Here is a 27,835-nt window from a genome sequence, read left to right on the forward strand (position 1 = left end):
TAGAATTTAATAAAATTTATAAGCTAGTTCATGCACAGTTTTCTTATTGTCTCACAGACAGATGAAAACAAAGATGATTAGAATTACAGCATGGCATTACAACACCTATAAACCAGTCATTGACAGACTGAAATAAAAAATATTAGGCATTTTTAAATACATATACAATTTTGCGTAAAATAACTGCCTGCCGGTGTTAAAACCATATAAAACAGTTTGTGGGGGGCGTATTTTTGAAACAACAACTAGGGTTTTGGACAAAATCACTGAGATTAAGTAGAGATGACTTCTGAACCAATACTAAAATAACAATAAACCTTATACAATAAAACATATGGGAAACAGAAACCGCATCTATAACACAGGTTCAAACTGTAAAGGAGGGTTTAAGCAAATTCTAAAGAATAATTTTGACATTGCTGATGATTAAGGTTGATGTCAGTTTGTATGTTCATTTGCAAGAAGTGAATATTCTCTCGAATATAATCTACATATTATCCAATGGACATCTATTCAACAGCCGTCTCTTTACAGTAAAGTTTGTAACAATGGTAAAAGTCATTGAAAGTCTTGAAATTTTTTTTTTTTTTTACTTGTTTCACAAGAAATTGGTGAAATTCACTTAGACTCAAACATGTTTAGTGATGCTCCTGCTGCAGAAAAGAAGCATGCATTTGTAGGTTTTCAAATATATGAGGCACATTTTGGACAGATCTTAGGCAGACTGCACAGTTGCGCAGTTGGTGGTGATTCCAAACAAAAATTCAATTGAAATTTAATTAGAGAGCATGCAAATGCTTCTGCCGTTTTGTGGTTTATCTTATTATAGTTCATTGGGACATAAAATGCAATGTGGCTAACCAATACTGTAGTTTGGGAGTATATTTACTCCCAAAAACTACAAAATGTCTCATTTTGTCCTAATTGTAAGAAAAGTATTGACATGCACTTATTTATATGAATGAAAATTCATAAGTGCATATCAATACTTTTCTTACAATTAGGACAAAATGAGACATTTTGTAGTTTTTGAAATGACAATAAAATTAGAAACTCACTTAGAAACTAGGACGATCTGTGCACATATCTGCAAATAAAAAGCAAATTAGTAATCTATGTGCATTAAACCATCAAGATTGTGGATATATTACATCTGAAAATGACACCTTTTGTACATTGCAGCAGCAGTCGAATGCTATAAAGATACAGATCAAATACTTCCTATATATCATTTAATAACAATGATTTTTGAAACCAAGCAAATCAGATTATCTACATTTGTATGAACTATAGAGTTAGACTCAATGAAATAAATACATGAGTTTGAAGGGAAAACATGATATTGAGGAGAAGGAGGCTGATTGTCATAACGGCAGAAGTGACAGTACAAAGTACATGATCTGTGGGACACAGAAAATTAGCATTCTACTCAATAACTGCTTTATCAATGAGAAAAATGAATGAGTAGCTTTTCAGGGATCTGGAGAAGCAAACTGTCTTGATGTTAACTGTTACATTCAACCAAGAATCACATCTTCCACTGGAAAAGTCCATTGTTGTAGATATTATCCTCGTAAGTAAAGTAAAGTAAAAAAAAAAAAAAAAAAAACTGTATTGGGAGAATTTGGGGGTTTCAAAAGTTTGTCTTGGATTGTTTCCATTGGAATCATCATGAAGTGCTCAAGTGTTTTTAAATTAAGGTTTAAAAAAAGAAAGGCCTTTGTTTAATTTTCGAGGCAAATGTCCTGTCATTGGAACTAGTCCCATAATGCATCTCTCTGTAAACTACAACACAATATTTCTAGGGTAACGGTCACATACTGAAAGGCTTTCACTGTTGCAGCTCCTCTTGAGGTAGAGCTTGTTGGTCGTTTCAAAATAATGTGATATATTTGAGTCGCCGTGAGGGCAAGGGATGATGGGACTTGCATGACTTCAGTCTGAAGGTCAAAATGAAATGAGAGTCAGAGCGCGATCACACAGAGGGACTTGTGATTTGGCTGTTGTAGTCTGCAGTCTCCATTTTAAGGATATATGGGATGATACTGTCGATCGGTACATTTCCAATAAGGCCAGTAAAAAACAGCTCCTCAGTTATATTGGAATTCATCAACCGCAACGCTGGTAAACGCAACAGGATTCGGGCCAACCTGCAACATCAATGAGCAATTAATGAAATGACATTAGCAAATCGGCCAATTAACACTTAAATGAAATACAACCACAGTTCTGTGAACAGCAAATAAAGAATGTTGTCAGCAACCACAGGAAAAACAAAACAAATATATAGCCAGCACTGAAGTTTAAAGTTTTGTTATACTTTATCTGAAACTATACAACTTCTGGTTGTGCGTTACAAGTGTAATTCCTGTGGGTGAGTTTTGCTTTATGGAAATAATATTTATGAACACTTGTGTCCAAGGAGGTCAAGAATACCTGCAGTAAGTTATTTATCTCAACAGTACTTTCTTGGATGGCACAGGACCTGAAAGTTTTTATGGCCATAAATGCTAAGTTGCTTGCCGTTTGCATTCTAAATTCCCACTAGAAGGACATTGCAAACATGTTTTTCCTTAAAACTTGTGTAAAAAATTTTTGTGTTAACTGACAGCATGCCACAAATGCTGTTGGTTGAGACTATGATGCATTTCACCCAGAGGGGAACAGACCTGTAGGTATCATCGGGATAGGTCTTTTGCACATAGTCCTGGAGTTCCATCTGCGCTTTTTCCTGGAACTTTTCAATTTGGCTACAGCTGCTCAAGCCTGGATGATCTTGTGAATGAATGAATCAGCTGTGAGTTTACATCTGTTATACAACAACTTTTTCAATCACTCAAATGCAACATTCTGGCCTTCTTTGAGGAACTGAATGGTTGTGTACCTGGACTGAACAAGACAATGGCTTTTAAGTAGGCATATTCATATCCGTCTGTCTGCAGCTTTGCCATGCAGTTGCAGAACTCCTGCAGCTTCCATATGTGCTCCATGACTAGTTTAATGCGTTCACTCGATAGCTTGTCTACTGAGAGGAGATCAGTTGTTAGTTCATTAAAGACTTATGACAATATTTACATCAGTTTACATCAGTTACATCAACATATTAACAGAGGCAACTTGTTCTAGCAATGCTTCCAACATAAACAATTTTTGATAGGTTTTTTTAAATAATCTTTATAAAGAATTCCTTAAATTAAGCAGTTTGAAGGTTCCTTTCTGGTGCCTCACCAGTAAACTATCCATTTAAAGTCATCATTTATTATGATGACACTGTGCCATATTTGTGTACATTTGAAAACACTGAAAAAACTGGAACTAGAGATTGAAATTCAGTCTTTATGACAATGCCTTTATGTGCCGATTGAAACTGCATGGCAACATTTACCATTTCAACCACAACAGATGCAGTGCTTTTTAATTTCTTGAAAGTTTTGTGGGGCATCATTACAGTAATTTCATGGTGCATGATTCCACATTATTCTAATTGCACTGAAAAGGGAAAAAAAGGGAAAGCACAGACTGTCAAATACACATAATACGAAATTGGTCTGTTCTAAACTTGATTTCTTTGCTTTGGATTAAATGTCATTCTAAATGTGCAAACTACCAGATTAAATTGTGTAAGGCAAATGTGTATGCTCAACAGCACTTGAAAATGATTTCTGCTGTTGACATTACTGAAACTGAAACATTACTGTGCTTTTACATCAGCTGTGTTTCAGTACTGCTCTTCTTTCTGCAAGGATGGTTTTAATGGTTTGAGGAATCATCAGGTTACTGGTGGATCTGTCATGCTGCACCAAAACCCACTGAAAGTACTAGGAAACACTTCCAACAAAGCATAAAGAAGAAGAAGAAGAAGGGAAAAAAAGCCACATGAGTAAGGTTTATATCTGCCACTGTTGTTCGGATCTTGCTTTGGCACAGGCTTTGTCATTTTTTTGGAACTGTTTTATTGTATAATATCTCTAGTCTCCAGCACAAAGTAGACTTTGTGGATGTCAGACTTGATGTTTAACTGTACCATACCGTCCTGGATACTGGACTGCAGATGATTGACGATGGCAGCAAGGATGGTGGACAGACTCATGATCTGAGTGCACTGTGCCAGCCCCAGAATAAACAACTCATTCCAGCATGCTCGCACCAGAGCTGTGTTACATTCCTGCCTACACATACAGAGACAGAAACTGACAAAATCTAGAGTAGATAACATGCATACGTACAGAGAGAAACCCCACAATAGAAATCTCACCCGAGAGCAAGGAACGCTGGAATAGAGCGCGCCCAGTGCATGGAGAGGAAGAGCAGGCGTGATGCAGACTCACAGATATAATGCACATTCAGATACTCGGGCATTGGGCTTGGCATCGTCAACTAGAGAGAGAAAATAATCAGACTCTCTTCTATTATCTAGAATAGTAAAACACAAAAATAACTGTATTTTTACTTTAAAAACATTTTGTCTAATTACTATCAACAGCTGCAATTAAGCAACATTATATTTGACCCTGGACCACAAAACCAGTCATAAGTAGCAGGGGTATTTTGGAGCAATAGCCAAAAATAAATTGTATGGGTCAAAATTATCGATTTTTCTTTTATGCCAAAAATCATTAGGATATTAAATAAAGATCATGTTCCATTAAGATATTTTGTAAATTTCCAACCGTAAATATATCAAAACCTAATTTTTGATTTGTAATATGCAATGCTAAGAACTTCATTTGGACAATTTTAAAGGTGATTTTCTCAATAATTTGATTTTATTGCACCCTCAGATTCCAGATTTTCAAATAGTTGTATCTCGCCCAAATATTATCCTATCCTAACAAAAAATTGACCCTTATGACTGGTTTTGTGGTCCAGGGTCACATTTTCACACATGCTATATGAAATCATGTTTATTTCTTATACTCTACTTTATACAATACAAATTATTTTGAAGTACTTTTACAGTAATAAAAAGTGTGTTGCAATATTCTTCAATTAGGAAACAATACTTTCAGTTATAATTACAAATATAAATCAACTCTACAGAAGACAACCGTATTTATTCATCTCAATTCACTTATTCTGTATTCTCATTCGACAACATGAAGTACAGTTCATCAATGTTCAAATCAATGATTTACTGAATATAAACTGTCCCAATATTATAATTGTTACATTAACCAGTATCAACTATATCAATGTGAAATATATTAGGAATACTAAAAAAGACTATTAAAACACACTGCTTTATGCTTAATCATTCCAAACCTTTGACACCCAGTGAATGTCTGTTACAGAATAATTAAGATTAAGATTGTTTTTGAAAGAAGTCTCGTGCTAATAATAATAAATGTTACTTGAGAAGCAAATCAGCATATTGGAGATTATTCCAGACTCTTGACCCCCACTGTTATTAAATTCAAATGGCTTTCACAGCCCATTTTGTGACATTTTAGAATTAACCGTTATTTAATGTGGTAAAACAATGTAGGGCAATACTTAATATGATCTATCAGGAATTTATTGGATGATGAAAAGTGGGTCAGCCAGGAAAATGAGTCAGATCTGAAAACTACCATCACTCACATTTGAGGAGTCATTTAGACAAGAAAGTGGACTCACCACATGAATCCAATGTAACACATCTTTATGCAAATTTTGCTATATGTTATTACTGCAGTAACTTTATTACATTAATACTAATCAATGATAAACAACAGCAAACTGATGTACAGTCTACAAAAGTAGCCTAAAACATTTTAAGTATTTTAAATTTTTTTTATTTTTATGTTGACTTCAAAGCTTTTGCAAGAGTGTGAGAATGTCATATACACACCTTAAAGCTGATGTGTGTGTCTGTAAGCAGAGGTCCCTCAACTTCTATGAGTGGTGTGATTTGATCCCTGCTGATCACCTGTATTGTTGCTCCACCCACCCCATCCACCTCTGACGAGCTCTGGCCTTCCACCACCTCACTGGGGTTCAGAGCTTTAGCTAGCGTGTCAAAGGCACTGCAACATCAAAAACATCACACTCAGAGGCAATTACACAAAAACAAAAAATATATATAATTTTTTTTTACCTTGTTTTGATGGTATGGTTCAAAACCAGCTCTTTGAAATTTACTTAACCGTATGCCATTCCAAAACTGTACAACCTTCTCTCTTCTGTAGGAATACGAAAGAAGAAATGTGTACAATGTTCAGGCTTCTCTTTTTTTAAGATGGCAACCCTGACAAAGAAATAAAATAACAACAGCAGCAACAACATCAAACAAGTACCATAAAAGTAGTCCATATGACTTGTGTGCCATATTCCACATTATTAGGAGCCATACATACATCAGGTTTGATTGAGGAATTTATTCAAACTAAGATGTTGCCATCTTCTTTTGTTTAATGGTGAAAACAACCCCGTCCACAGAAGAAAGAAGTCATACGGCTTTGGAATGGAGTAATTTTCGGTTACACTTTATTTTGATAGTCCACTTTAGACATACTACTAACTATAAGTAACTTTGCAACTACATGTCAAGTAATTCTCATTAATTTGCAACTACATGTCTACTAATTCTCAGAGTCAACTGTAGGGTTAGTAGAATAAGTTGATATATACTTGCAAAAATTTCTTATAGTCAGTAAGTGTTAGAAGTTATTAAGCAGACGGTCTACTAAAACTCTAATGACTGCTAGTTGACATGTAGTTGCAAAGTGCAAAAAATGTCTAAAGTGGACTATAAAAATAAATTGTTACTTAATTTTCTTTTTAAGATGACTTATTCCTATTACAAATACCATCCTATAACATATCTTTACGTTGTGAAAAACATACACATATGTGACCCTGGACCACAAAACCAGTCACAAGTGTCAATTTTTCGAAATTGAGATTCATACATCAATGGAAAGCTTATTTATTCAGCTTTCAGGTGATGTATGATTTGTTAGGATCAATATATGTTAGACAATATTTGGCTGAGATACAACTATTTGAAAATCTGGAATTTGAGAGTGCAAAAAAAATCTAAATACTGCGAAAATTGCCTTTAAAGCTGTCCAAATGAAGTCCTTAGCAATGCATATTACTAATCAAAAATTACGTTTTAACATACAGTATTTACGGTAGGAAATTTACAAAATATCTTCATGGAACATGATCTTTACTTAACATCCTAATGATTTTTGGCATAAAAGAAAAATGTATAATTTTGACCTATACAATGTATTTTTGGCTATTGCTACAAATATACCCCAGCGACTTAAGACTGGTTTTGTGGTCCAGGGGTCACATATATTGTCTGCATTAGTGACACACCGTGTGATTTCACTGGGTGATTCCTCCAGCTGACTGTCTGTCATCTCTCCGTTACTAACCGGATCATTCAGGTTGGCTAATGATGTAACCACATTAGCCAGCGTCCCCAGATCACCTTGTCCTGATTCTGCCTAATAAACAAATAACATCTTTATTAGTGCTGCCAAATGATTAATCGCTTCCAAAATACAAGTTTTTGTTGATATAATATATGTGTTTGTACTGTGTATATTTATTATGTATATATAAATGCATGCACATGCCTGTATAGATTTAAGAAAAATATGTTGTTTATATATGAAATATTTATATGTAATATAAATTATGAATATAAATATATACGTGTAAATATGTTAATATTTTCAAAATATATACTGTATGTGTGTGTATTTATATATGCATAATACATATACACAGTACACACACGTCAACAAAAACTTTTATTTTGAATGCGATTAATCACGACTAATAGTTTAACAGCACTAATCTTTATTTATATTTTAAAGTGGGGAAAAAAACAACAAACAAAAAAAACAGCTACAGCTTTTTTGAATGTTTATAAGATGCATAATTATAATTTTTAAAAATTCAATTTCACAGCAACAAATAGCAAAACAGTTTGGATCAGGGACTCAAAACCTTTTAACTTTCAGTTCAACCCCTTTGATCTAAATTCTTCTTCTTGAATAACACTGAGATTTCATTTAATGCTTAATCTTTCAATAAATGACAAATAAATAAATTCATGACAATGTTTTGTATATGAGATCAGAGTAAAAAGTTTTACTCATTGCAATTTGGCAATCACAATCTAAAGACACACAAGGTCATCATAAACTCCAGCTTGTAAAACCCTTGCCTGCACACAACACAAAAGAAAAAGAAAAAGTTATGTAGATGTTTTTACTTTGTCTGTTGCTAATAGTAATGTGCCATCAGCTTGTATTAAAGGTTGTTGGATATTGACAAGCATCCCAGAGTCCAACAGCCTGGACCTGCACAGAGGATTAAATCATGACAAAAAAATGTTTAAATTAATTCATTTAGCAGATGCTTTTATCCAAATCAACTAAAATCAGCCAGAATCTGATATACTGATGTTTAAGAAATAAACAGTCAAATAAAGTAAAGCAACAGTAAATGAATACCCCGTATTGAAATCCACTACACTAAATTCTTAGTTCTAATTTGAATTACATTAAGCTAGGTGTATGCCTCATGTATAGCATGCAGATTTGTGAATGTGAGTCTCACCGTGAGGCGTCTTTCTCAGAGATGAAGGTCGGTGTTGCGATGAGGGGACTTCGCAGGTCTTTCCTGATGTAGATTTTCTCTGTGGATGCTGCACAGTTGGCAGGTTTTTCTCTAGGAAGATCAATGGGTTTCCTCTCGCTCTGTACAGCTATGCGAGTAATACAAAACGCATAAACGCTGTGAAAAGCTTCCAAATTTTCACTGTGCAATTATAAAACATTTAAAGGGACCACAATTTACACATTTGTGGCATTTTATTTTTGCCCTAAAGTCCACAAAAATGTCTTCATAATAATACCATGTTCTCAAATCCTGAAATCCTATGTTTGTTTGTGGAAAAGTTGTACAGTATCATAGTCAGTTACGACATTGTTGGGCTCTCGTGTCACTGGAAACATGGGCCAGTGACAGTTTTGTACCTTTTTTTCATGGTATGACCATGTGGTCAGAATTTTTATTCACTCACATTCCATCTTCATGCCCATCTCCAAGCACTTCCTGAGACGACAGAACTGGCAGCGGTTGCGATGGTGTTTGTTGACCACACAGTCCTGGTTACTGCGGCAGCTGTACGTCAGACTCTTGCGCACACTTCGCTTGAAGAATCCCTTACACCCTTCGCAGCTGACCGCCCCATAATGCCTCCCTTCAAATACACAAACCCGCACATTGTATATTTTAGAAATAAAAATATTATAAATAGCTATATTTAAAAATAAAAATAGTGTAAACAAAAATATCCAACATCAAAAACTTAATACAATGACCAACTCATGTAACAACTTATTTATAGTCAAATCAATCTGTAAACTAGAAGATCCAGGTAAATAGGGGGCGCTGTTGCACGCAAAGCATGTAGGACGTGTTTTCGACCGCTCCCTAGAGAAGGCAGCAGATTTATTCACTTTATTCAACTTGTTTTTGTCAGGTTAAAGGATTTAAAACTTGCATCAAAGGCTCAGAGTAGGCTTTCTAACTCTCTTTTTCCTTGTCCCAGGCACCCTCCTGTTGTCTCCGAGTGGCTTAGAAGCATATACATCATTTAGGCATTTTAACTTTGAACCATCGCTTCTGGACAAAATAGTCCATAATCCATAATGCCTCCTCCAGTGAAAAGGTTGACCTGTGCACAATTCTCTCCTGATTGAGACGAGACAACTTTTTCACTGAAGAAAGCAATATTATGTATAGAGGGCTTAGGTGGAATTTTAGGTGGAATCAAATGTTTGACGTTAAAATGCCTTAATGATGAATTTGTTTCTTACAAATATGCAGCTTTTCACTTTGCAAAACATTAATTAATGGACTGGAGTGGTGTGGATTACTTGTGATGTTTTTATCAGCTGTTTGGACTCTCATTCTGACGGCACCCATTCACTGCATTGGTGAGCAAGTGATGCAATGACACATTTCTAAAAATCTGTTCCGATCAAGAAACAATCTCATCAACATAATGGATGGTGCTTCCTTGTTTTGGAACTAAATTATCAGCAGCAGCAGCAACTACCTTATACTGACCCTTGGACCAACACAACCGATCAGTTCAAACTGGCTATCGACGTTAAAGTGACCAGCAAAATTTCCTTTTGTTATCACATGATCTTTAGAGGCGTGATGTAAATCTTTAATGTCTTAAACCTGAAATCAGACATATAAATTTGAGAACAAAGAGCAATATACAAATAAGATCAAGGAGTTTACTAGGTTTCTCAAACAAACTCTTAAATACCTTGAATCAAAGATACAATATGAACCCCACATACTAGCCAAATGATTAGCTATTTCTCTGAAATGCTCTTTGCGGCAGCCTAGAAATGTGAAAATACCAGGTTGTTTCTTGGTGTCAACTGAAATTGTTTGCAGCCAGCCAATCAGATTAGAACTGGCCTGGGCCATTATCATCGAAGATGATAGAAACCATTGGCACCAATGGTCTTTACTTAGGCTTCCAGTGCTTTTGGGAAATGCACCCCTGGTGATTTCAGGCATTTTTTGCTATTTCAGCATGCAATACTCATCAGATGGTCTATGGACAACACATGTCTGTCATATGTAATCTTGCTTTATATGCTCTGGCATTATTCACATTGAATGTGTTTGTACCTGAGGCTTTATCTCCACACACCACGCAGTATTCTATAGGCTGGGCTCGGCTCATGTCTGCCCCTTTACCCAGAAGCCTCTCCACTGACACTGCATCTGTTACAAACTACCAGAAAATGCAGAAGGATTAATTACATGGCATTCAGGGTTGATGATGATGATGATGCCAATGATAAAAGTAATTCTCTAGTTCACAGATGGATATGACAGTATATAGCCTCCTGTGTAAAATACAGTAAAAATGCATCACCTAATAGAGATTTTACTCTTCTCTTCATGTGACAATGAAACATGGAGTAATATGAAAATACATAATGTGACAAAGCTGTTATTCACTGATGCCAGCATTTTAATTCAATTATGAATAACCGACTTTTGCTTTGTGTCCATCAACAAGAAAAAAAAAAAAAAAAAAAAAAAATTTACTGGACTATCCAACAACAGGCATAAGCACATGGTTATTTAAAATATAAACCATTTTCAAAACAGTTAGTTCTGGTGCTATAATTAGTTTCACCATACAGATACATTTAATATAACATCACAGGCTGACTTGTGAAAGAAGTCACTGCGACTGACCATTTTCCCTGTATTATAAACCAGAGTCTGTGAGTGGTGTGGAGTTGGTGAGGAGCAGGCTTTCAGAAAATAGGAGCGTCGGTGTTTTCTCTCACATGGAGCAAGATTTCTTAGGATTTTCTTAAGACTTAGGAGTTTCTTAGGAGCAAGGTTTCTCAGAATTACAAGATATAAACTCAGAATTGAGAGATATAGACTCGTAATACTGAGGAAAAAAGTCAGAATTGTGATATAATTTTATTTAAAAAAGCGAATTGTGACTTTTTATCTCGCAATGCTGAGTTTATAACATAACATTTATCCAATTACTTACCATTACATGTGGTAGAATCTGTTAATACTCCAGTGTTAATATACCAGTAAGAAAACATCATCTACTCTCGGAACCAGGAAATGCAAACCGCCTGACCAGAATCGGGTATAAAATGTATATATACCTGTATATATCTGGGGATGAAAAATTACTAGAATCGGGGATATCAACAGCATAGGCAGAGAAATCTGCAAATTGCACCCTGGATGTAATAATTCAACTTTTTATGATGGATTTAGGGCTGCAACTAACGATTATTTTAATAATTGATTAATCTGTCGATTATTTTTTTCGATTAATCAATGAATCGGATTAAAAAAAACAAGAAAAGCATTCATTTCCAACCCTTTATTCAAAAACAGAACTAAAATCTTTAGAAAGTGCACAAACATGTTGCTCCTTGAACATCCCTGAGCTGTTATAATAATAATAATAATAATAAAATAAAATAAAAATGGACTAACACAAAAAACATACACATGTATGCTTTATATCTGCCAAATATATACTTTTTTTTTTTTTAAATAAAGTGCCACCTGAGCTGCCAGAACAATAAATAATTTATAAAAAATAAAGAACAATACAATTCAGAAAATTTAACAGGATTTGTTTGAATGTCAGAACTTGTTCTCTACACTACACTGCAGACGCACACACTTTTGCAGATGCACACACTCACAAACTCTCACACACACACACACACACACACACACTCTCTCTCAAGTTCACTTGAAGCTTATTCATTAAATTATTACCATCATTGTAGTAAGTGCAAGGTTCATTTATACACCACATTTAGCCACAGCTTAAGATGACCAAGTGCTATAAAAGAACTTTAAAATTACATTAAAAAGTACAACACACACAAATATATATTTGTCAATAATGACCTATATGGGACAAAGCACAGAATATACACTGCAAAAAATGCTTTTCTGACTCAGTAGTTTTGTCCTGTTTTCAGTCCAAATATCTAAAAAATCTAAAATCAAGATACATTTACTAGACACATGAAATAGCATAAGAAATTATGTCTTGTTTTCTGAAAAAACACCTCAAAATTAAGTGATTGTTTGCTTAAAACTAATAAAAAAATAGTCTTAATGAGATATAATCTCAAACAGAAGTTTTAAGCATCACTTAATTTTCTCATGCCATTTTTCTTGTCTAGTAATCTTGATTTAAGATTTTTAGATATTGAACTGAAACAGACAAAATTACTAAGTAAGAAAAGCTTTTATTGCAGTGTAGCTATACATGACAACAGATTGAAAAATGAATGGTCCAAAAAAGGCGAGTGAATAAAAACTTGCAATGCAAAGTGCAAAGTAACTATACCACCCCTGCTTTACTACTGTTATTAACGAGCTAACGCTAATTTGTCATGCTTGTCAAACTGGATAACGAGTAAACACCAGCACCAGGGACATTACGTTCCTCACTTCAAAACGGAACAAAAGTAGGATTCTGTCGTGATTTATGCTGCGTTCACGAAATGTCGTAATTCCCGTAATTCCGAGATGACAACACGTGATGTTCAACTCGGTACTGTTCACGTCCTCTGACTGGGGATTATCCGTTTCTATAGCGACAGTCAACAAAATGAACCCGCATTTGTATACTACTGCTAAATACTGCAGAACACAGAAACCGTGTCAGGCAAACAATAATTACAAACCGTGTGTGTGTGTGTGTGTTTGTTTGTTTGTTAAATGATGGCGATAAATATTGCTAACCTAAACAACAACAAAATAATAACAGTATGAACACTTACGTAATATTTTTATATTATATTACATTATAGTAGCCTATCTATATATGTATCTATTTTCCCCTTTTTTTAGAGCAGTATAGCTTTCTTCGAAAGCGCCGCCATTTTTCGCTGGTTCAGCTGAGGTGCATGTATCTTTCCTCTACCTCGTTTTTTAAAATTTTTGCTCCGCCCTGTCTATGAGGCGCCGAACTCTGCAAGCATCAGTGTGTGTTCACTCCGCTCGGCGCTCAACTAAAGTTTTTTTTTTTTTTTTAATAATCAAACGTCTCCGCGTCGCGCGACACAACGAATCGATTATGAAATTCGTTGCCAACTCTTTTAGTAATCGATTTTTATCGATTTAATCGATTCGTTGTTGCAGCCCTAGATGGATTTAAATATTTTAAGATTGAAATTCAGGGTCTGGGACAAGAGTACAAAAATAAAATCTAAACATAAAAGGCATTTGGAAAATAGCATAAATAAATGAAGACGGGTTAAAAACATGGTAAAAAGTGTTACCAAAAATTGTGTTCAGCAAAAATGAACTTTACAGTCCTATTCTGCATGTATATACAATGTACTTAGTATAGTAATTACAATAATTGGGGAACAACTAGGTGCCAACCCTGAACCTAACCCTAAACCTAACCCTAACCCATGTAGTTAGCTTATATTCCCTAGTTTCTTAGGGAAGGTACACTATAATTTCATGTAAGTGCATGAACTGAAAAATAATATACAAAAATCCCATAAGAGAAATAAGAATGCCTACAGTTGAAGAAACACCCATGCATTTATGTGACTTCATACCTGAATTCGTCCAGGCACCAGGCTGTCAGCAGTGGCAAAGATAAGCTGCTTGGCACTAGTACCCTCAGGTGATGCCAGGAGGACTTTGCCTGCTGAAGAGCCATCCGGTGCTGCCAGGATAAATTGCTGTTTGGGCACAGTGGAGTCCAGTGCTGTCACTATCTGGATTTTTTGACCCGTCTGCTGCTCAGTGACTATCTGAAAAAGAGAAACAGTGTGAGTGTGTCTGAATGTGTTAGTGCACCATCTACGATAAAGCATGTGTGTGTGCGCTTGTGTGTGAACCTGTATTCTCTGGGGGGTTGTGACAGAGGGGTCAGTGGAGATGATCTGAATGCGCTGGGGAGAGGAGCTCATCACTGAGCTGTCTGACGCAGATGACTGTACCTGCAACACACACAGTAAATTCATCTTCATCTGAGGGTCGAAGGCAGTGTGTTTCCACACTTCAACAAAGTGCCCAACAAAACAATGGAAATATAAAGCATAATTCCAAGTTAGCAGTTACGCTTTCTCCAATAGTAATTAATACAGACCCTCTCATCTCCCTATAGTAAGACAATCTCTGCCTCTTCTGAGAGCATTACATCACTTACAACGGATCCTCTGCAGTGATTGGGTGTCCATTATTTAACGTCTTGTGAGGTGAAAAGCTGCATGTTTATAAGAAGCAAATCTATCAAGCTGTTTTTTTAATGAATCTTACATATTTCTGCTCATTTGAAATCAGATACAGATGAAGCAGCACTGTAAAATTACATTTGTTTGAATGCATTATTGAGAGAGCGATTGTGTGTGAATAAGGGTTGTACCCGTTTAAATCATACTTTCACCTGAAAATATTCAGTATCTAGAAGGAACAAACAAATTCATTGAGAACTATTATAACTTCCCGCTCATGTCCATTGCTGTCATCATAGTCTTCACACTCTTTCTGAGTTGAGTGATCCTTCTCTATCAAGCTACCTAGATATGTTTAACATGAATTCTTGCTAAATATGCAGCAGGGCTCTCAAGTTTGGAGTGAGATTTCATCTGTTAGGGGAGGGGCCACTCAAATATTTGCAGCAGTGGCCCCTCGGTCCTGCCCAATTCCCTCAAGTTTTTGCTGGCAGTTGAATTTTACCCATTGTTTACAATTATCCAGCACAAATAGAAATTATAACTGGTAAATCTGATCAAAGACAGACAAATTCATCCAAATAAAATAAATAGATTTATACATTTCAAAAATACAAATGTATCAAAAATAAAAAGAAATTTGTCCCTAAACGAGCCAACTGGACAGCAATGTGCATACTGTACACATACAATAGGATTGCAGAACTTGGCCTGCGGATGTATATGTCAAGCTGTGTGTGTGTGTGTGAGTGAGAGAGAGACAGAGAGAGAGAGAGAGAGAGAGAGAGAGAGGATATTCACACACTACACACATTAATAAATGAACATGTACACCTAAAGAAAGAGGGAAAAATATTTGAATGCTTCATAGATTTTAAGAAGGCTTTTGACTCCATTTGGCATAATGGATTGTTTTATAAAATCTTTCAAAGTGGCACAGGGGGTAAAATATATGACTTAATTTAAAACATATATAACCAAAATAAATGTGCAGTAAAAATTGGACAGCAAAGGACAGACTATTTTTCTCAACAGCGAGCAGTGAGACAGGGCTGCTGCCTCAGCCCGACTTGGCAGATCTACTGGACCAATCAGACAGTCCAAGACTACAATTATTCAACACACAAGTCAAATACTTACTGTATGCAGACGACTTGCTAATTCTAAAACACCAGAAGGTCTCTAGAACAACCTCCATTTTAACTAAATACTGCCACGATTGAAACTTAGAAGTCAACATCCAAAAAACTAAGATTATGGTATTTCAGAAAAAACCCAGAAATCTAGAACATAAACATATATTTACTTTAAACAACACCACACTTCAACATGCTTTACAATATAATTATCTTGGTCAGGTTTTAACTCCCACTGGAAATTTCAATTTGGCAATAAAAACATTACTTGTAAAAGCCCGCAGGGCACTGCACGCCATACGAACAAAATTATTCAAAATAGACATCCCCATCAGAATCGGGACAAAGATTTTGGATAGTGTCATACTGCCTATTGCCCTGTATGGAAGCGAGATCTGGGGCCCAACGAGTAACTACAGCCATAAAGATTGGCACAAACAGATTATTCCTGAGTTCCAGTCACTCCATGAAAATGGCAAGCTAGGAATATTACTTGGTGAAGGACCCACTTCCTCTTTGGTAGCATATTTATATTTATAAATGCCACAAACTAAGAAGTAAAGAGTGAACACATCTGCATTAGTAGTACCATTAATGTTCATATAAATATATAATGGATGTATTTTGTTTTGTTTATTTATGGATGTATATTTGTTTTGTTTTTATTCTGCTATGTACAATGCTTTGGCAATATGTATCTAAGTATGTCATGCCAATAAAGCAATATGAATTGAATTGAATTGAAAGAGAGAGAGAGAGATTAGAGAGAGTACACATTTCAGCTTATGAATATTTATTTGTCTTTTCTGTTGTAAGTGTTTGTTACACATTTTGATGCCTTGATGACAGGGGTAGGGGGCTCCCATTTAACGAACTGTGGCTCAAGCCCAGCCATTTTCACTGTCATAATGGATGATAGTGTTCTGTTCAGAGCCAAACTCTTCCTAGTTTTGGTTTTGTTCAAACTCATCATAGAGAACACTCTCTACATCTGCATTTGAGTGGGGAAGCCACAGTGCTTTATGTAGGAACCACCTACCCCTGTCAAAACAAAAAAACAATGAAATGTGTACTTACACTCTCTCTCTCTCTCTCTCACACACACACACACACACACACACACACACAACTTGACATACAAGTTCTGCAATCCTACTGTGTGTGTGCAGTACATAGTGCATAGAGCAGTACTGTTCAGTTGGCATGTTTGGGGCCAAATTTCTTATTTTTGATACTTTTAAAAAATATATAGATATAAAAAATTTGTTTATTTGGATGAATTTGTCTGTCTTTTATCAGAATTGTTCTAACATCTCTAGTACTTCCCTTAGTTTCAGGTAGCCAGAGCTAATTTTCTGGTTGCAAAGCTGTTGTAGAGTTCTTGACAGCATCAATAATAATTTAGCATGGATTTGACTATATTTCCCTTACATCAGCTCTCGCTATATTTGATCACAGGCAAGTGATTTCGTCCAGAAATCGAAAAATCAAAATGCAAAAAAAAAAAAATTGAAGGGGTTACCTACACAGCATTCATCGGATCTTGCTCTTCCAACTGCGCGCACATCCATGTTACTTTACATTTACATTTACATTTATGCATTTAGCAGACGCTTTTATCCAAAGCGACTTACATTGCATTGAAGTTACAGTTTTTACATTTTATCAGCTCTTGCTTTCCCTGGGAATCGAACCCATGATCTTGGCGTTGCTAGCGCCATGCTCTACTATTTGAGCTACAGGAAAGCTTACTTAGTAACGAACGTGCTTGCACGGAATCACGGAATTCACACGGAAACAACAACAGCCTAATTTCGGCAGAGAGCTTCCCTCCGTATTCCTGCGCCTCGTCTATAAATTGTACATAGCAGGACAAGTTATCCCTTACTTCTCAGTGTGAGAAATACAAGGAGTGGCATGAGAGCGTGTGAACTGGTTGAAATGCGTGTGTCCATGGATGGGCAAGCAGGTCTTTCAGCAGGTTTTTGAGACTGGCACAAATATGTGTGATCAGTGACTGGTCTTGATAGCGAGTTAGATAAGCCAGCTAAAGGAGCTCACTGGGGTGGTCCTCAAGGGATCGATTCCTCTGGGTGAGGAGAAGGAGTCTGACTGCTGATAAATCCATTATTTTAGATTGGTTCTTCTGTCAGGTGTGGTTCAAGCAACATGAAAGAGGCACAGGAGAGGATCATTTCCAGCAGTTAAAACTTTAATTATCAAAACAAAAATACTGTGAAGCACAAAGTCCATTATATAAGAACAGAAAACCATGACGGGAACTAACAAACTAAACTGAAAACACAACATTTTGGGCGAATTTCAAATGGCTTTTTTGCACCCTTGAAGGGCACTTCGGGAAGGGGACATCATTTGTAGGGATGTTCCAAACGAAAGTCAACAACTGAATCCCTTCACGAAGGGCCCTTCCAGAAGTCCGTTAATGAAGGGAACATGCGATGGTCACTTCATGAAAGTGATTTCTGTTTGTGATCATGTGATCTTCGGTTAGGAGATCTTGCGATGCATTTTAAAGCTAAGTTGGGGTTGATTTTGACTTCACATACAAACATAAGTACAACCCCAATTCCGAAAATGTTGGACCGTTTTTTAAATTTGAATAAAATGAAAACTAAAAGAATTTCAAATCACATGAGCCAATATTTTATTCACAATAGAACATAGATAACATAAGAAATGTTTAAACTGAGAAATGTAAAAATTTTCTGCACAAAATGAGCTCATTTCAAATGTGATGCTTGCTACAGGTCTCAAAATAGTTGGGACGGGGGCATGTTTACCATGGTGTAGCATCTCCTCTTCTTTTCAAAACAGTTTGAAGACGTCTGGGCATCGAGGTTATGAGTTTCTGGAGTTTTGGTGTTGGAATTTGGTCCCATTCTTGCCTGATATAGGTTTCCAGCTGCTGAAGAGTTTGTGGTCGTCTTTGACATATTTTTCATTTAATGATGCACCAAATGTTCTCTATAGGTGAAAGATCTGGACTGCAGGCAGACCAATTCAGCACCCGGACTCTTCTACTACAAAGCCATGCTGTTGTAATAGCTGCAGCATGTGGTTTTGCATTGTCCTGCTGAAATACACAAGGCCTTCCCTGAAATAGGTCTGGAGGGGAGCATATGTTGCTCTAAAACCTTTATATACCTTTCAGCATTCATAGTGCCTTCCAAAGCATGCAAGCTGCCCATACCGTATGCATTTATGCACCCCCATACCATCAGAGATGCTGGCTTTTAAACGGCACTCTGATAAAACGCTGGAAGTACTCCCTCCTCTTTAGCCCGTTGATTTCCAACAAGAATGTCAAATTTGGACTCGTCTGACCATAGAACACTTTTCCACTTTGAAACAGTCCATTTTAAATGAGCCTTGGCCCACAGGACACGACGGCGCTTCTGGACCATGTTCTGGACCATGTTCATTCACCATATGGCTTCCTTTTTGCATGATAGAGCTTTAGTTGGCATCTGCAGATGGCACGGTGGATTGTGTTTACCGACAGTGGTTTCTGGAAGTATTCCAGGGCCCATTTAGTAATGTCAATGACAGAATCATGCCGATGAGTGATGCAGTGTCGTCTGAGGGCCCGAACGGGCATCCAACAAAGGTCTTCAACCTTGTCCCTGACGCACAGAGATTTCTCCAGTTTCTCTGAAACTTTTGATGATGTTATGCACGGTAGATGATGAGATTTGCAAAGCCTTTGCGATTTGACATTGAGGAACGTTGTTTTTAAAGTATTCCACAATATTTTTACACACTCTTTCACAGATTGGAGAGCCTCTGCCCATCTTTACTTCTGAGAGAATCTGCCTCTCTAATACATCCCTTTTATAGCTAACCGTGTTACAGACCTGATGTCAATTAACTTAATTAGTTGCTAGATGTTCTTCCAGCTGAATCTTTTCAAAATGTCTTGCTTTTTCTTGCTTTCTTTGTTGACCCCATGCCAACTGTTTCTGAGACCTGTAACGGGCATCAAATTTGAAATGAGCTCATTTAGTGGATAAAAGTGTAAAATTTCTCCATTTAAACATTTGTTATGTTCTCTATGTTCTATTGTGAATAAAATATTGGCTCATGTGATTTGAAAGTCTTAATTCTAATTGAATTGGTCTTATTTTAATGAAATACAAAATATATTTCGTCAGTGATAGAAAGATGATTTAAGATGAAGTTTAGTTTGAAAAAGTCAGATATTCCCTTGGCCAAGGGAGTTCCAAAAGCTTATACGAGACAGTAATGCCCTACACACTTCAAAGAACACACTTCAAGGGCTCTGCCCTTCAAAGGGAGTAGGGTATAGAGATGTTCACTTCTGTTTGGATTTCGCCCACTGTACAGACAAACAAGCAACATCACTGCGTAACAATGACAACAAAAGTGTAACTATGGAAACAAAGGGCATCTGAAACTATCTGAAACACAGGAAGGAAACACAATAACCAAAGGAAACAGAAAATACACATTAAATTAGAAGCCCTCAGAACACACACATACAAAATCCACTTGCTATTACAGAGACAATTGCACACATACTGACACATTCTTCTTTTGATTGTGTTCTTTATGGTGCATTCATTGCTTGTGTTGTATCCTGCTGATCATCACTCTCCATTTCTTTACCAAAAAAACTAAGTTTTTATTTAGCCTACTTTCTAGTGCAATTTGTTGCATTTTCACTGCATGCATTCACTTTCAAAAATTTTTGATTATGTTTTGTAATTAGTGATTTTGTGATGGTTTGTGATGTATTATCACGGTTCTGTTAAAATATGTTGAGAATGTTCAAAACATACTGAATGTCATGTGTGGTACTGAGGACCCAAATGCAGAGTTAGATCAGTAGTGGTCAGAATTATTGGCACCCTTGGTAAATATGATCAAACAATTCACAAAAATCTAACCTTTCATTGGATAATAAGAATTTAAAATGGGGGGAAATATCATTATGAAATAAATGTTTTTTCTCTAATACACGTTGGACACAATTATTGGCACCCCTAGAAATTCTTATGACTAAAATATCTCTGAAGTATATTCCCATTCATATTCAGAATTGTGAGCACTCCAGGGTGATTATGAACATGAAATTATCCAGCCATGGCTTCCTGTTTCACAGAAATATAAATAGGAGGGAAAACAAAGACCAAATTCTCTTAATCATCCATCACAATGAGAAAAACCAAATAGCAATCAATTTGATTATGTACTGTAATGTAACAGTCAACTGTTAGCAATCGTTATTTGTTTTCCGTGCCTTTCTGAATATGGATTCACGCTTCGGGCGCCCCTCCAAATACAGTATATATTTTGAAAATATTTACATGTATATACATTTATATATTAATATTCTTATATTTTATATAAATATATTTAATATATAAACATATCTTTTTTTTTTTTTAAATATATACATGCATGTGTTTGTATTTACATATACATAAATATACACAGTATACACACATATGTGACTCTGGACGACAATTTTTCGAAATTGAGAATTATACATCATCTGAAAGCTGAATAAATAAGCTTCCATTGATTTATGGTTTGTTAGGATCGGACAATATTTGGCTGAGATACAACTATTTGAAAATCTGGAATCTGAGGGTGCAAAAAAAATCTAAATATTGAGAAAAACGCCTTTAAAGTTGTCCAAATTAAGTTCTTAGCAATGCATATTACTAATCAAAAATTAAGCTGAGATACATTTACGGTAAGAAATTTACAAAATATCTTCATGGAACATGATCTTTACTTAATATGCTAATGATATTTTTGGCATAAAAGAAAAATCGATAATTTTGACCCATACAATATATTTTTGGCTATTGCTACAAATATACCCCAGCGACTTAAGACTGGTTTTGTGGTCCAGGGTCACATATATTATGTAAACAAAAACTTTTATTTTGGAAGTGATTAATCGTTTGACAGCACTAATATAAAACTATACAATCATATAAATTAAATAACATTACAGTAATATTTGTTCTTGAGTGTCAAAACTGCAATTAATCAACTGCACTGAGATTATCAGATAAGAACCTAACTTGACCTGAACTGAGTTGAACGATGACACTGTAACTTCTGTAGAGCTGCTTTATAGCCAAAGCAAATTTGTTTCATCAACTTTGTAACATCAATCACACTCTTATTAAACCAAGCCGAATCAGTGTTGTACTGACTTGACTTGAGTGATGAAGGAGCGGAACACACCACAAAAACTGGTCTGACAGATGCTCAACAATGGCCCTACATTGACCAACGACCGACCGCTGGCTTGGTGTGTCACACAACCTTAAACATTTAAATCCCCTCGTTTTAGTATCTCTCTCTCACATCACTCACCTCTGAAACCTGCTCAGTGGTCAATATCTGCTGAGCCAGCACCTCCACATTGGTTGTCATGGTGAAGTGAAGTCATTAGAAGTGTCTGATTGGACAAAGGCCAGCTCTGCATCTGCCAGATGTGCCACCTATGCGCCAATCAAATACAGATATTAAAGAATAGCCAATAAGTTTTGCAAGCAAAAAAGAATGTTACATGCAACACTTGAAATTCATATCTACAACATTTGGAAGATTTCATAGGTGGTTTGTTCTAGACAGGAACAAAAATGTACTCAAGCAGTTTACATCTTTAACTCCACTCAACCCCAATTATACTCATCGTCCACTCTTACATAAATCATATAATTCTATATAACATTAGTTACTGCAGGTAATCACAAATTTACAATGAACAGCATTTAACAATATTTAGTAATTTTTGTTGGTTTTGATTTATAAATATAATATTGTTCCTTATTATTTCAAATTAGTTCCTCAATACGTTAAAGTATGGTAATGTAAAAAACGCTTAGGGCCTAATTATTAGAAGTTTATTAGTGTAAATGTATAAATAAACATTAACCATTATTAAGAAACTGCTGTAAAAGTATTGTTCAATGTTAACAGTGTTAACCCATTTAATCCCACCAGTCACAATAGTGACCGGAAAAAAACGTTTTCATTTATAAAGCTCTAAAAACCTTACCGACTTATGTTTTAGTGCACTTCCTGCAAATATGGAAAAAATAAAGTGTCTCAATTAAATGTGTGCAGTTTCACATGATTAGTGAAAATTGTCACATGACAACCAGGAGCACATTATCTTTAAGGTGTCTAGTATTAATATATGAATTCACATATATTCAGTTTTGTTGAGTGTGGTCATAGAATGAGTAAACATGTTGATGGTCACAATAGTGACCGGTGGGATAACAGTGAACTTAGGTAGGCTATACAATATAAATCCAATTGCAGTTGTTAAAATAGCAATAAAATGTTGCAATGACAAAATATTGCACTAAATTAAAAATTCAAATGTTACAAAAAATGTTGTAATACTGGTAGCACTAATATAAAAATTTGATGTTATATTTTATAAAAAAGTAACAATTTTTAAATACGCTGATGGTTGTTTATTTTTATTTTTTTTTGTCTTTTATCTCAGTGTTCCTATCAATGTTGTATAAGGGTTTTTTATGCATAATAGTAACCATAGAATGTGATCAAACAGTTTAAAATAGCTGGGCTAAGATATGCAACTATTTTTATGACTGCAGAAATTTGTTCATTCAGTACACACATTATCCCACTGGTCACAATTGTGACCGACCATAAAACACAATTTTTCACACACTTTTCCAAAAAAATTTCAAAAAATAATTATTGATTATTTGAAAGGGTTACTAATAATTGAACGGTATACATCCAGGGTGAGGAAAACGACTCAGAAAATCACTCTGGATCCCTCACATCCAAGTTATCTCCTTTTTGAACTTTTGCCATCTGGTCCGCTACAAAGCCCCAAATACCAGGACAGCCAGGCACAAGAACAGTTTCTTCCCCCAGGCAATCCACCTTATGAACATTTAAATGTTCCCCACATTATGCAATAAAAATGTGCAATAGCCTGATATTTATTTGTTACCACCTCCATCCTAGCACATCCCTGCATCTCATTCTATTCATCTATAGCACAACTGTACATAAAATGTATTTATTTTTCAATTGTTGTCTATTTATATTATATATGTGTATTTTTTATTCTCATCTTATTTTTATTGTCTGTGTGTTGTTGTTGTCTCTGTGTATTGTGGAAGCTTATGTCACTAAAACAAATTCCTTGTATGCGCAAGCATACTTGGCAATAAAGCTCTTTCTGATTCTGATGACACTTCATTTGGATATTTTCATGTCTGGGAAAAATTTGGGATTAAATGGGTTAACTAGTGCTGTCAAACTATTAGACGCGAATAATCGCATCCAAAATAAAATATGTGTGTGTGTACTGTGTATATATATGAAAACACACACATGCACGATATATTTAAGAAAAATATGTTATGTTTATATATTAAATATATTTGTATATAATATAAATCACATGAATATATGCATGTAAATACATGTAAATATTTTCAATATGTATATACATGTGCATGTGTGTATAATAAATATACACAGTATATATATATATATATATATATACACATACATACATATATATATATATATATATATACACAGCGATTAATCGTTTGACAGCACTAGTGTTAACTAATGTTCAAACTTATTAATTCTCAAATGATGCTTCCATCTCACAGATTTTTACAATTTTATTCTCTTCATATTTTTACTTCTAAATATACAGTTTACTAAATTATGTAAATTACATAATAATAATGTGAAAAACACAGTGATCGCTGAATCTCAAAACAGTAATGACAACTGAGGATGAAATGTACATCCTGTCATAAACAAATAAAATATCATTTGAACGCCATATTTTCTGATCCAGTTAAACATTTCATTCACATTCTTCTGACATCCTTAGTTAATCTACTATAATATATAAGTTACTAATATAATATATAATATATATATAAATTAATACATTAGTAATTATTTTAATTTCCTTGACCTTTCCAGTCATTTGTTATTGATTTTGTTATTTAAAATAACTCTGATTCATAACAATTAAGACATTTTATAAAAAAAATAATAATAAATTCTGTAGAAATAATTTAATAATTTTACATTTATTTTTCCCAATATTCAATAGTTGAATTAAATTGTGCATTTCAGGTAAGTATTAATATTTAGCCATATACATTTAAAAGAGTTGTGTCTTATTGCACTGCAAGTCTATTTATGTACTGGGGTCAAAGACATTTAAATGTCTGCATCAAAATAAATTTTACAAAACTTATTTTATATAGAAAGCACATTAAATGCAAGTAAAGTATCTAGTTTTAAGGTTTCAAATAAGTTTTGGGAGAATAAAATGTCAAAATGTGGGTGGAATAATGTTCCATTGTCATTCAGTGTAAGACTTATATTCATATAATAATTAAAACAATATACTTATTATTATTCTGACATGTAGTACTGTATGTATTCAAATATATAAAAGAACAAGTGAGCATTCTAAATTTTATTGCATTTTAAATGAGTAAAAAATAACAAATGACCAAAATGGGATAGTGACAATGTTTAAAAATGCAAAATTGCAAGTAAGTAATATTGAGGGTAAACAAATTAGTATTTTAATATGTCAAACTAATTCTTGTGGTAATAAATATGCCTGACAAGATTGTTACACTGAATTACATTTTAGTGGCTGTTTTCTGTAAATCATGGTAAAAATGTATATTTATTTGTTATGCAAAAAAAATAAAATAATAATAATTAATTTTAAAAAAATTAATTAAACAGGACACTTTTTAATGTATTGAAAAATAACAACAATTCAAAGCTGTATTAAACATTGTTTTAATGCTTGAAAACCATTTTTCATCTTTGACCCACTAATAAATAAAGTACTTGTTTTATTAGCATTTATGTAATCAACAAATTCATAAAAATGTCACTTTATGGATGTGTAATATATATACAGATTGACAGTCACGGGATTCAGATGAAACTTTACAGGCTTTCACTGATTGGCCGGCATTGCTGTTCGTCATCATTTAACGACTCGCTGATAGGTTAGCGGTGAGGTTAATAACACGCCTCAGAGCGGAGCTATACAGGAAGTCGTGTTCAAAACACGGAACAAAATGGAGACCTTGGCGCAATGCCAAGAAAAAAAAAAAAAAACACACACATACGAAGCCTTTGTTAAACGTCTGTTAAAATAATTAACATAGAAAACATTCGTGATTCCGCATGACAGTAATATTCAGGTCAAATCAGGCGACGGCTCAAAAGTATCCACTAAAATGTATGAACATTGAGGGTAAATCCTCCCACTGAAGAGACCCGCGGTGGCAAAGGTAAAAGGGTTGAGTTCATATGTTAGCTCTCAGGCTAACCAGCTAATGCCTAAAACATGTCTAACTACCGATGTATAAATCACATCACAATGATTGACTCAATTAAATTTATATACAACAGTTGCTCTAGAATAACGCGAAATATGCCAGTCATTCTAAACCATACTATATTCGGACAGGCTTTTGTCCTTAAATAAAAGCACAAGCGTGATTGTTTACAGCACCGAGGAGGGCCTGCATCTCTGCACTGCACGCGCAAACGGGTTTTTTTTTTTTTCACGGATCGTTTTGACCAACCATTGTGCGACATGCAGAAATGAAAAGCTGCTCACCTGTGATACGGACGGGCGCAGTTTTTTTGCTCTCGGGTTTATTGCACATTATTTGTTATTGTTTTACTCCAGTGAAAGGTCATAGTTCGTGACCCCGTTTGCAAGCGTGCGAGAGTTTTTCTTCCTCTCGGGCTCGTTCACGGTTGCGCGGACACGAGCGTCTGGAGCAAGGCGTCGCTGACGTCATCGTGTCTGTCTCCAACACCAGAGACAGAGTTGCGACAACGGAAGTTCAAAACGCTCGATCGTCACGTGATTAATGTAGACCTCAATAGTTCCAGGAAGTTAATAGCGGGCAATTGGAATGCATTGAGTTAGAGAGACAGAACATATTTTAGGCTGACGTTACCATGGTAAAAGTCCATGTTTGCTATATAAACGACATCGTGGTCTTTTACCAAGGTAACTTCAGCCTCTCTGAACGGTCCATTGGAGTCAACGGAGTTGTCGCAACTCTCTCTCTCTCTATGGCTCTGTCCAACACGACAGCGCGCGGATTGGCAGCCTGTTTATTCCTACACACACACACACACACACACACACACACGCATATCTAAGTGCATCTGAAATTTTCTTCTAAATGTATTATTTTTCTCAGGCTCCTATGTTTATTTTCAGTTATTTCACTTTAAGAGGAAAAGAGAGAGGGGAAAAAATTACATGACTGCTGTAATAAAAAAACTAGGGTGAACCAACAAAATATTATTAACCTTATATTCTTGTATTTAAAGTATGCTTCATTTTTTGTGAGGTTTTTTTTTTTTTTTTTGCATAGTAATATAAAACTCATATTCCATGATAAGCTGTAGTTTGCTTTTTTTGCCAGATAATTTTGTCAGTTTAACACCTTGACCAAGTTAGTGTTTTTTTCTTTTTTCTTTTTTTTCTTCTTCCCAATACATTTTGATTTTGCGGGGTCATTAAAAGCAAATATTAAGAAATATCCTCTCCAGACATCACGTTTGGCCACTTCTGAATGGTTCTCAGTTATATATCTCAATACAAATGGTGATGCAAAAGAAAACTTCCTCCAATTATAAAGTCATGGTAAAACATTTGGCCCACATTTGCTTATATGCTAGGCCCTAATGTGACAGCTATCGTCCACATTTGGCACAAAAGATCTTGCTATTTGTGCTATATATTCTTTTAGAAGGGTTTTTCTTTTTCTCCAATGGTACAGACTTGCTTAGGTTGGTATCTCCCCAGTAAGAACACCTTTGATGTTGTCAAGGTTATTTTGTGATTGGTTTATAAGGGAGACACATGATCCA

At 35.2% G+C, this 27,835-nt stretch overlaps 1 protein-coding gene across 16 annotated transcripts; it reads right to left on the reverse strand.

Moving 5' to 3' along the window:
* Positions 1 to 26,983, reverse strand: nr2c2 (nuclear receptor subfamily 2, group C, member 2). Of its 16 annotated transcripts, none has more exons than XM_058785291.1 (15): positions 26,562 to 26,961; positions 22,256 to 22,383; positions 14,409 to 14,510; positions 14,124 to 14,321; positions 10,666 to 10,771; positions 9,029 to 9,208; positions 8,563 to 8,710; positions 8,216 to 8,303; positions 7,309 to 7,439; positions 5,831 to 6,005; positions 4,256 to 4,377; positions 4,030 to 4,190; positions 2,885 to 3,025; positions 2,670 to 2,775; positions 1 to 2,150 (listed from the first exon to the last, which is right to left on the reverse strand). In XM_058785291.1, exons 2-15 carry the CDS (start codon positions 22,313 to 22,315, stop codon positions 1,976 to 1,978), a joined length of 1,893 nt encoding a protein of 630 aa, XP_058641274.1. In that variant the 5' UTR covers positions 22,316 to 22,383; positions 26,562 to 26,961; the 3' UTR covers positions 1 to 1,975. The 16 variants fall into 16 exon arrangements, 6 of the variants coding, with proteins under 6 accessions (XP_058641274.1, XP_058641275.1, XP_058641276.1 ...); XM_058785292.1 differs by having other exon boundaries at positions 4,030 to 4,169; positions 26,562 to 26,949; XM_058785293.1 differs by having other exon boundaries at positions 2,885 to 3,022; positions 4,030 to 4,169; positions 26,562 to 26,942.
* Between the last annotated feature and the right edge of the window lie 852 nt (positions 26,984 to 27,835).

The sequence above is a fragment of the Onychostoma macrolepis genome, chromosome 08, assembly GCF_012432095.1.
Source record: "Onychostoma macrolepis isolate SWU-2019 chromosome 08, ASM1243209v1, whole genome shotgun sequence".
Lineage (NCBI taxonomy): Eukaryota > Metazoa > Chordata > Actinopteri > Cypriniformes > Cyprinidae > Onychostoma > Onychostoma macrolepis.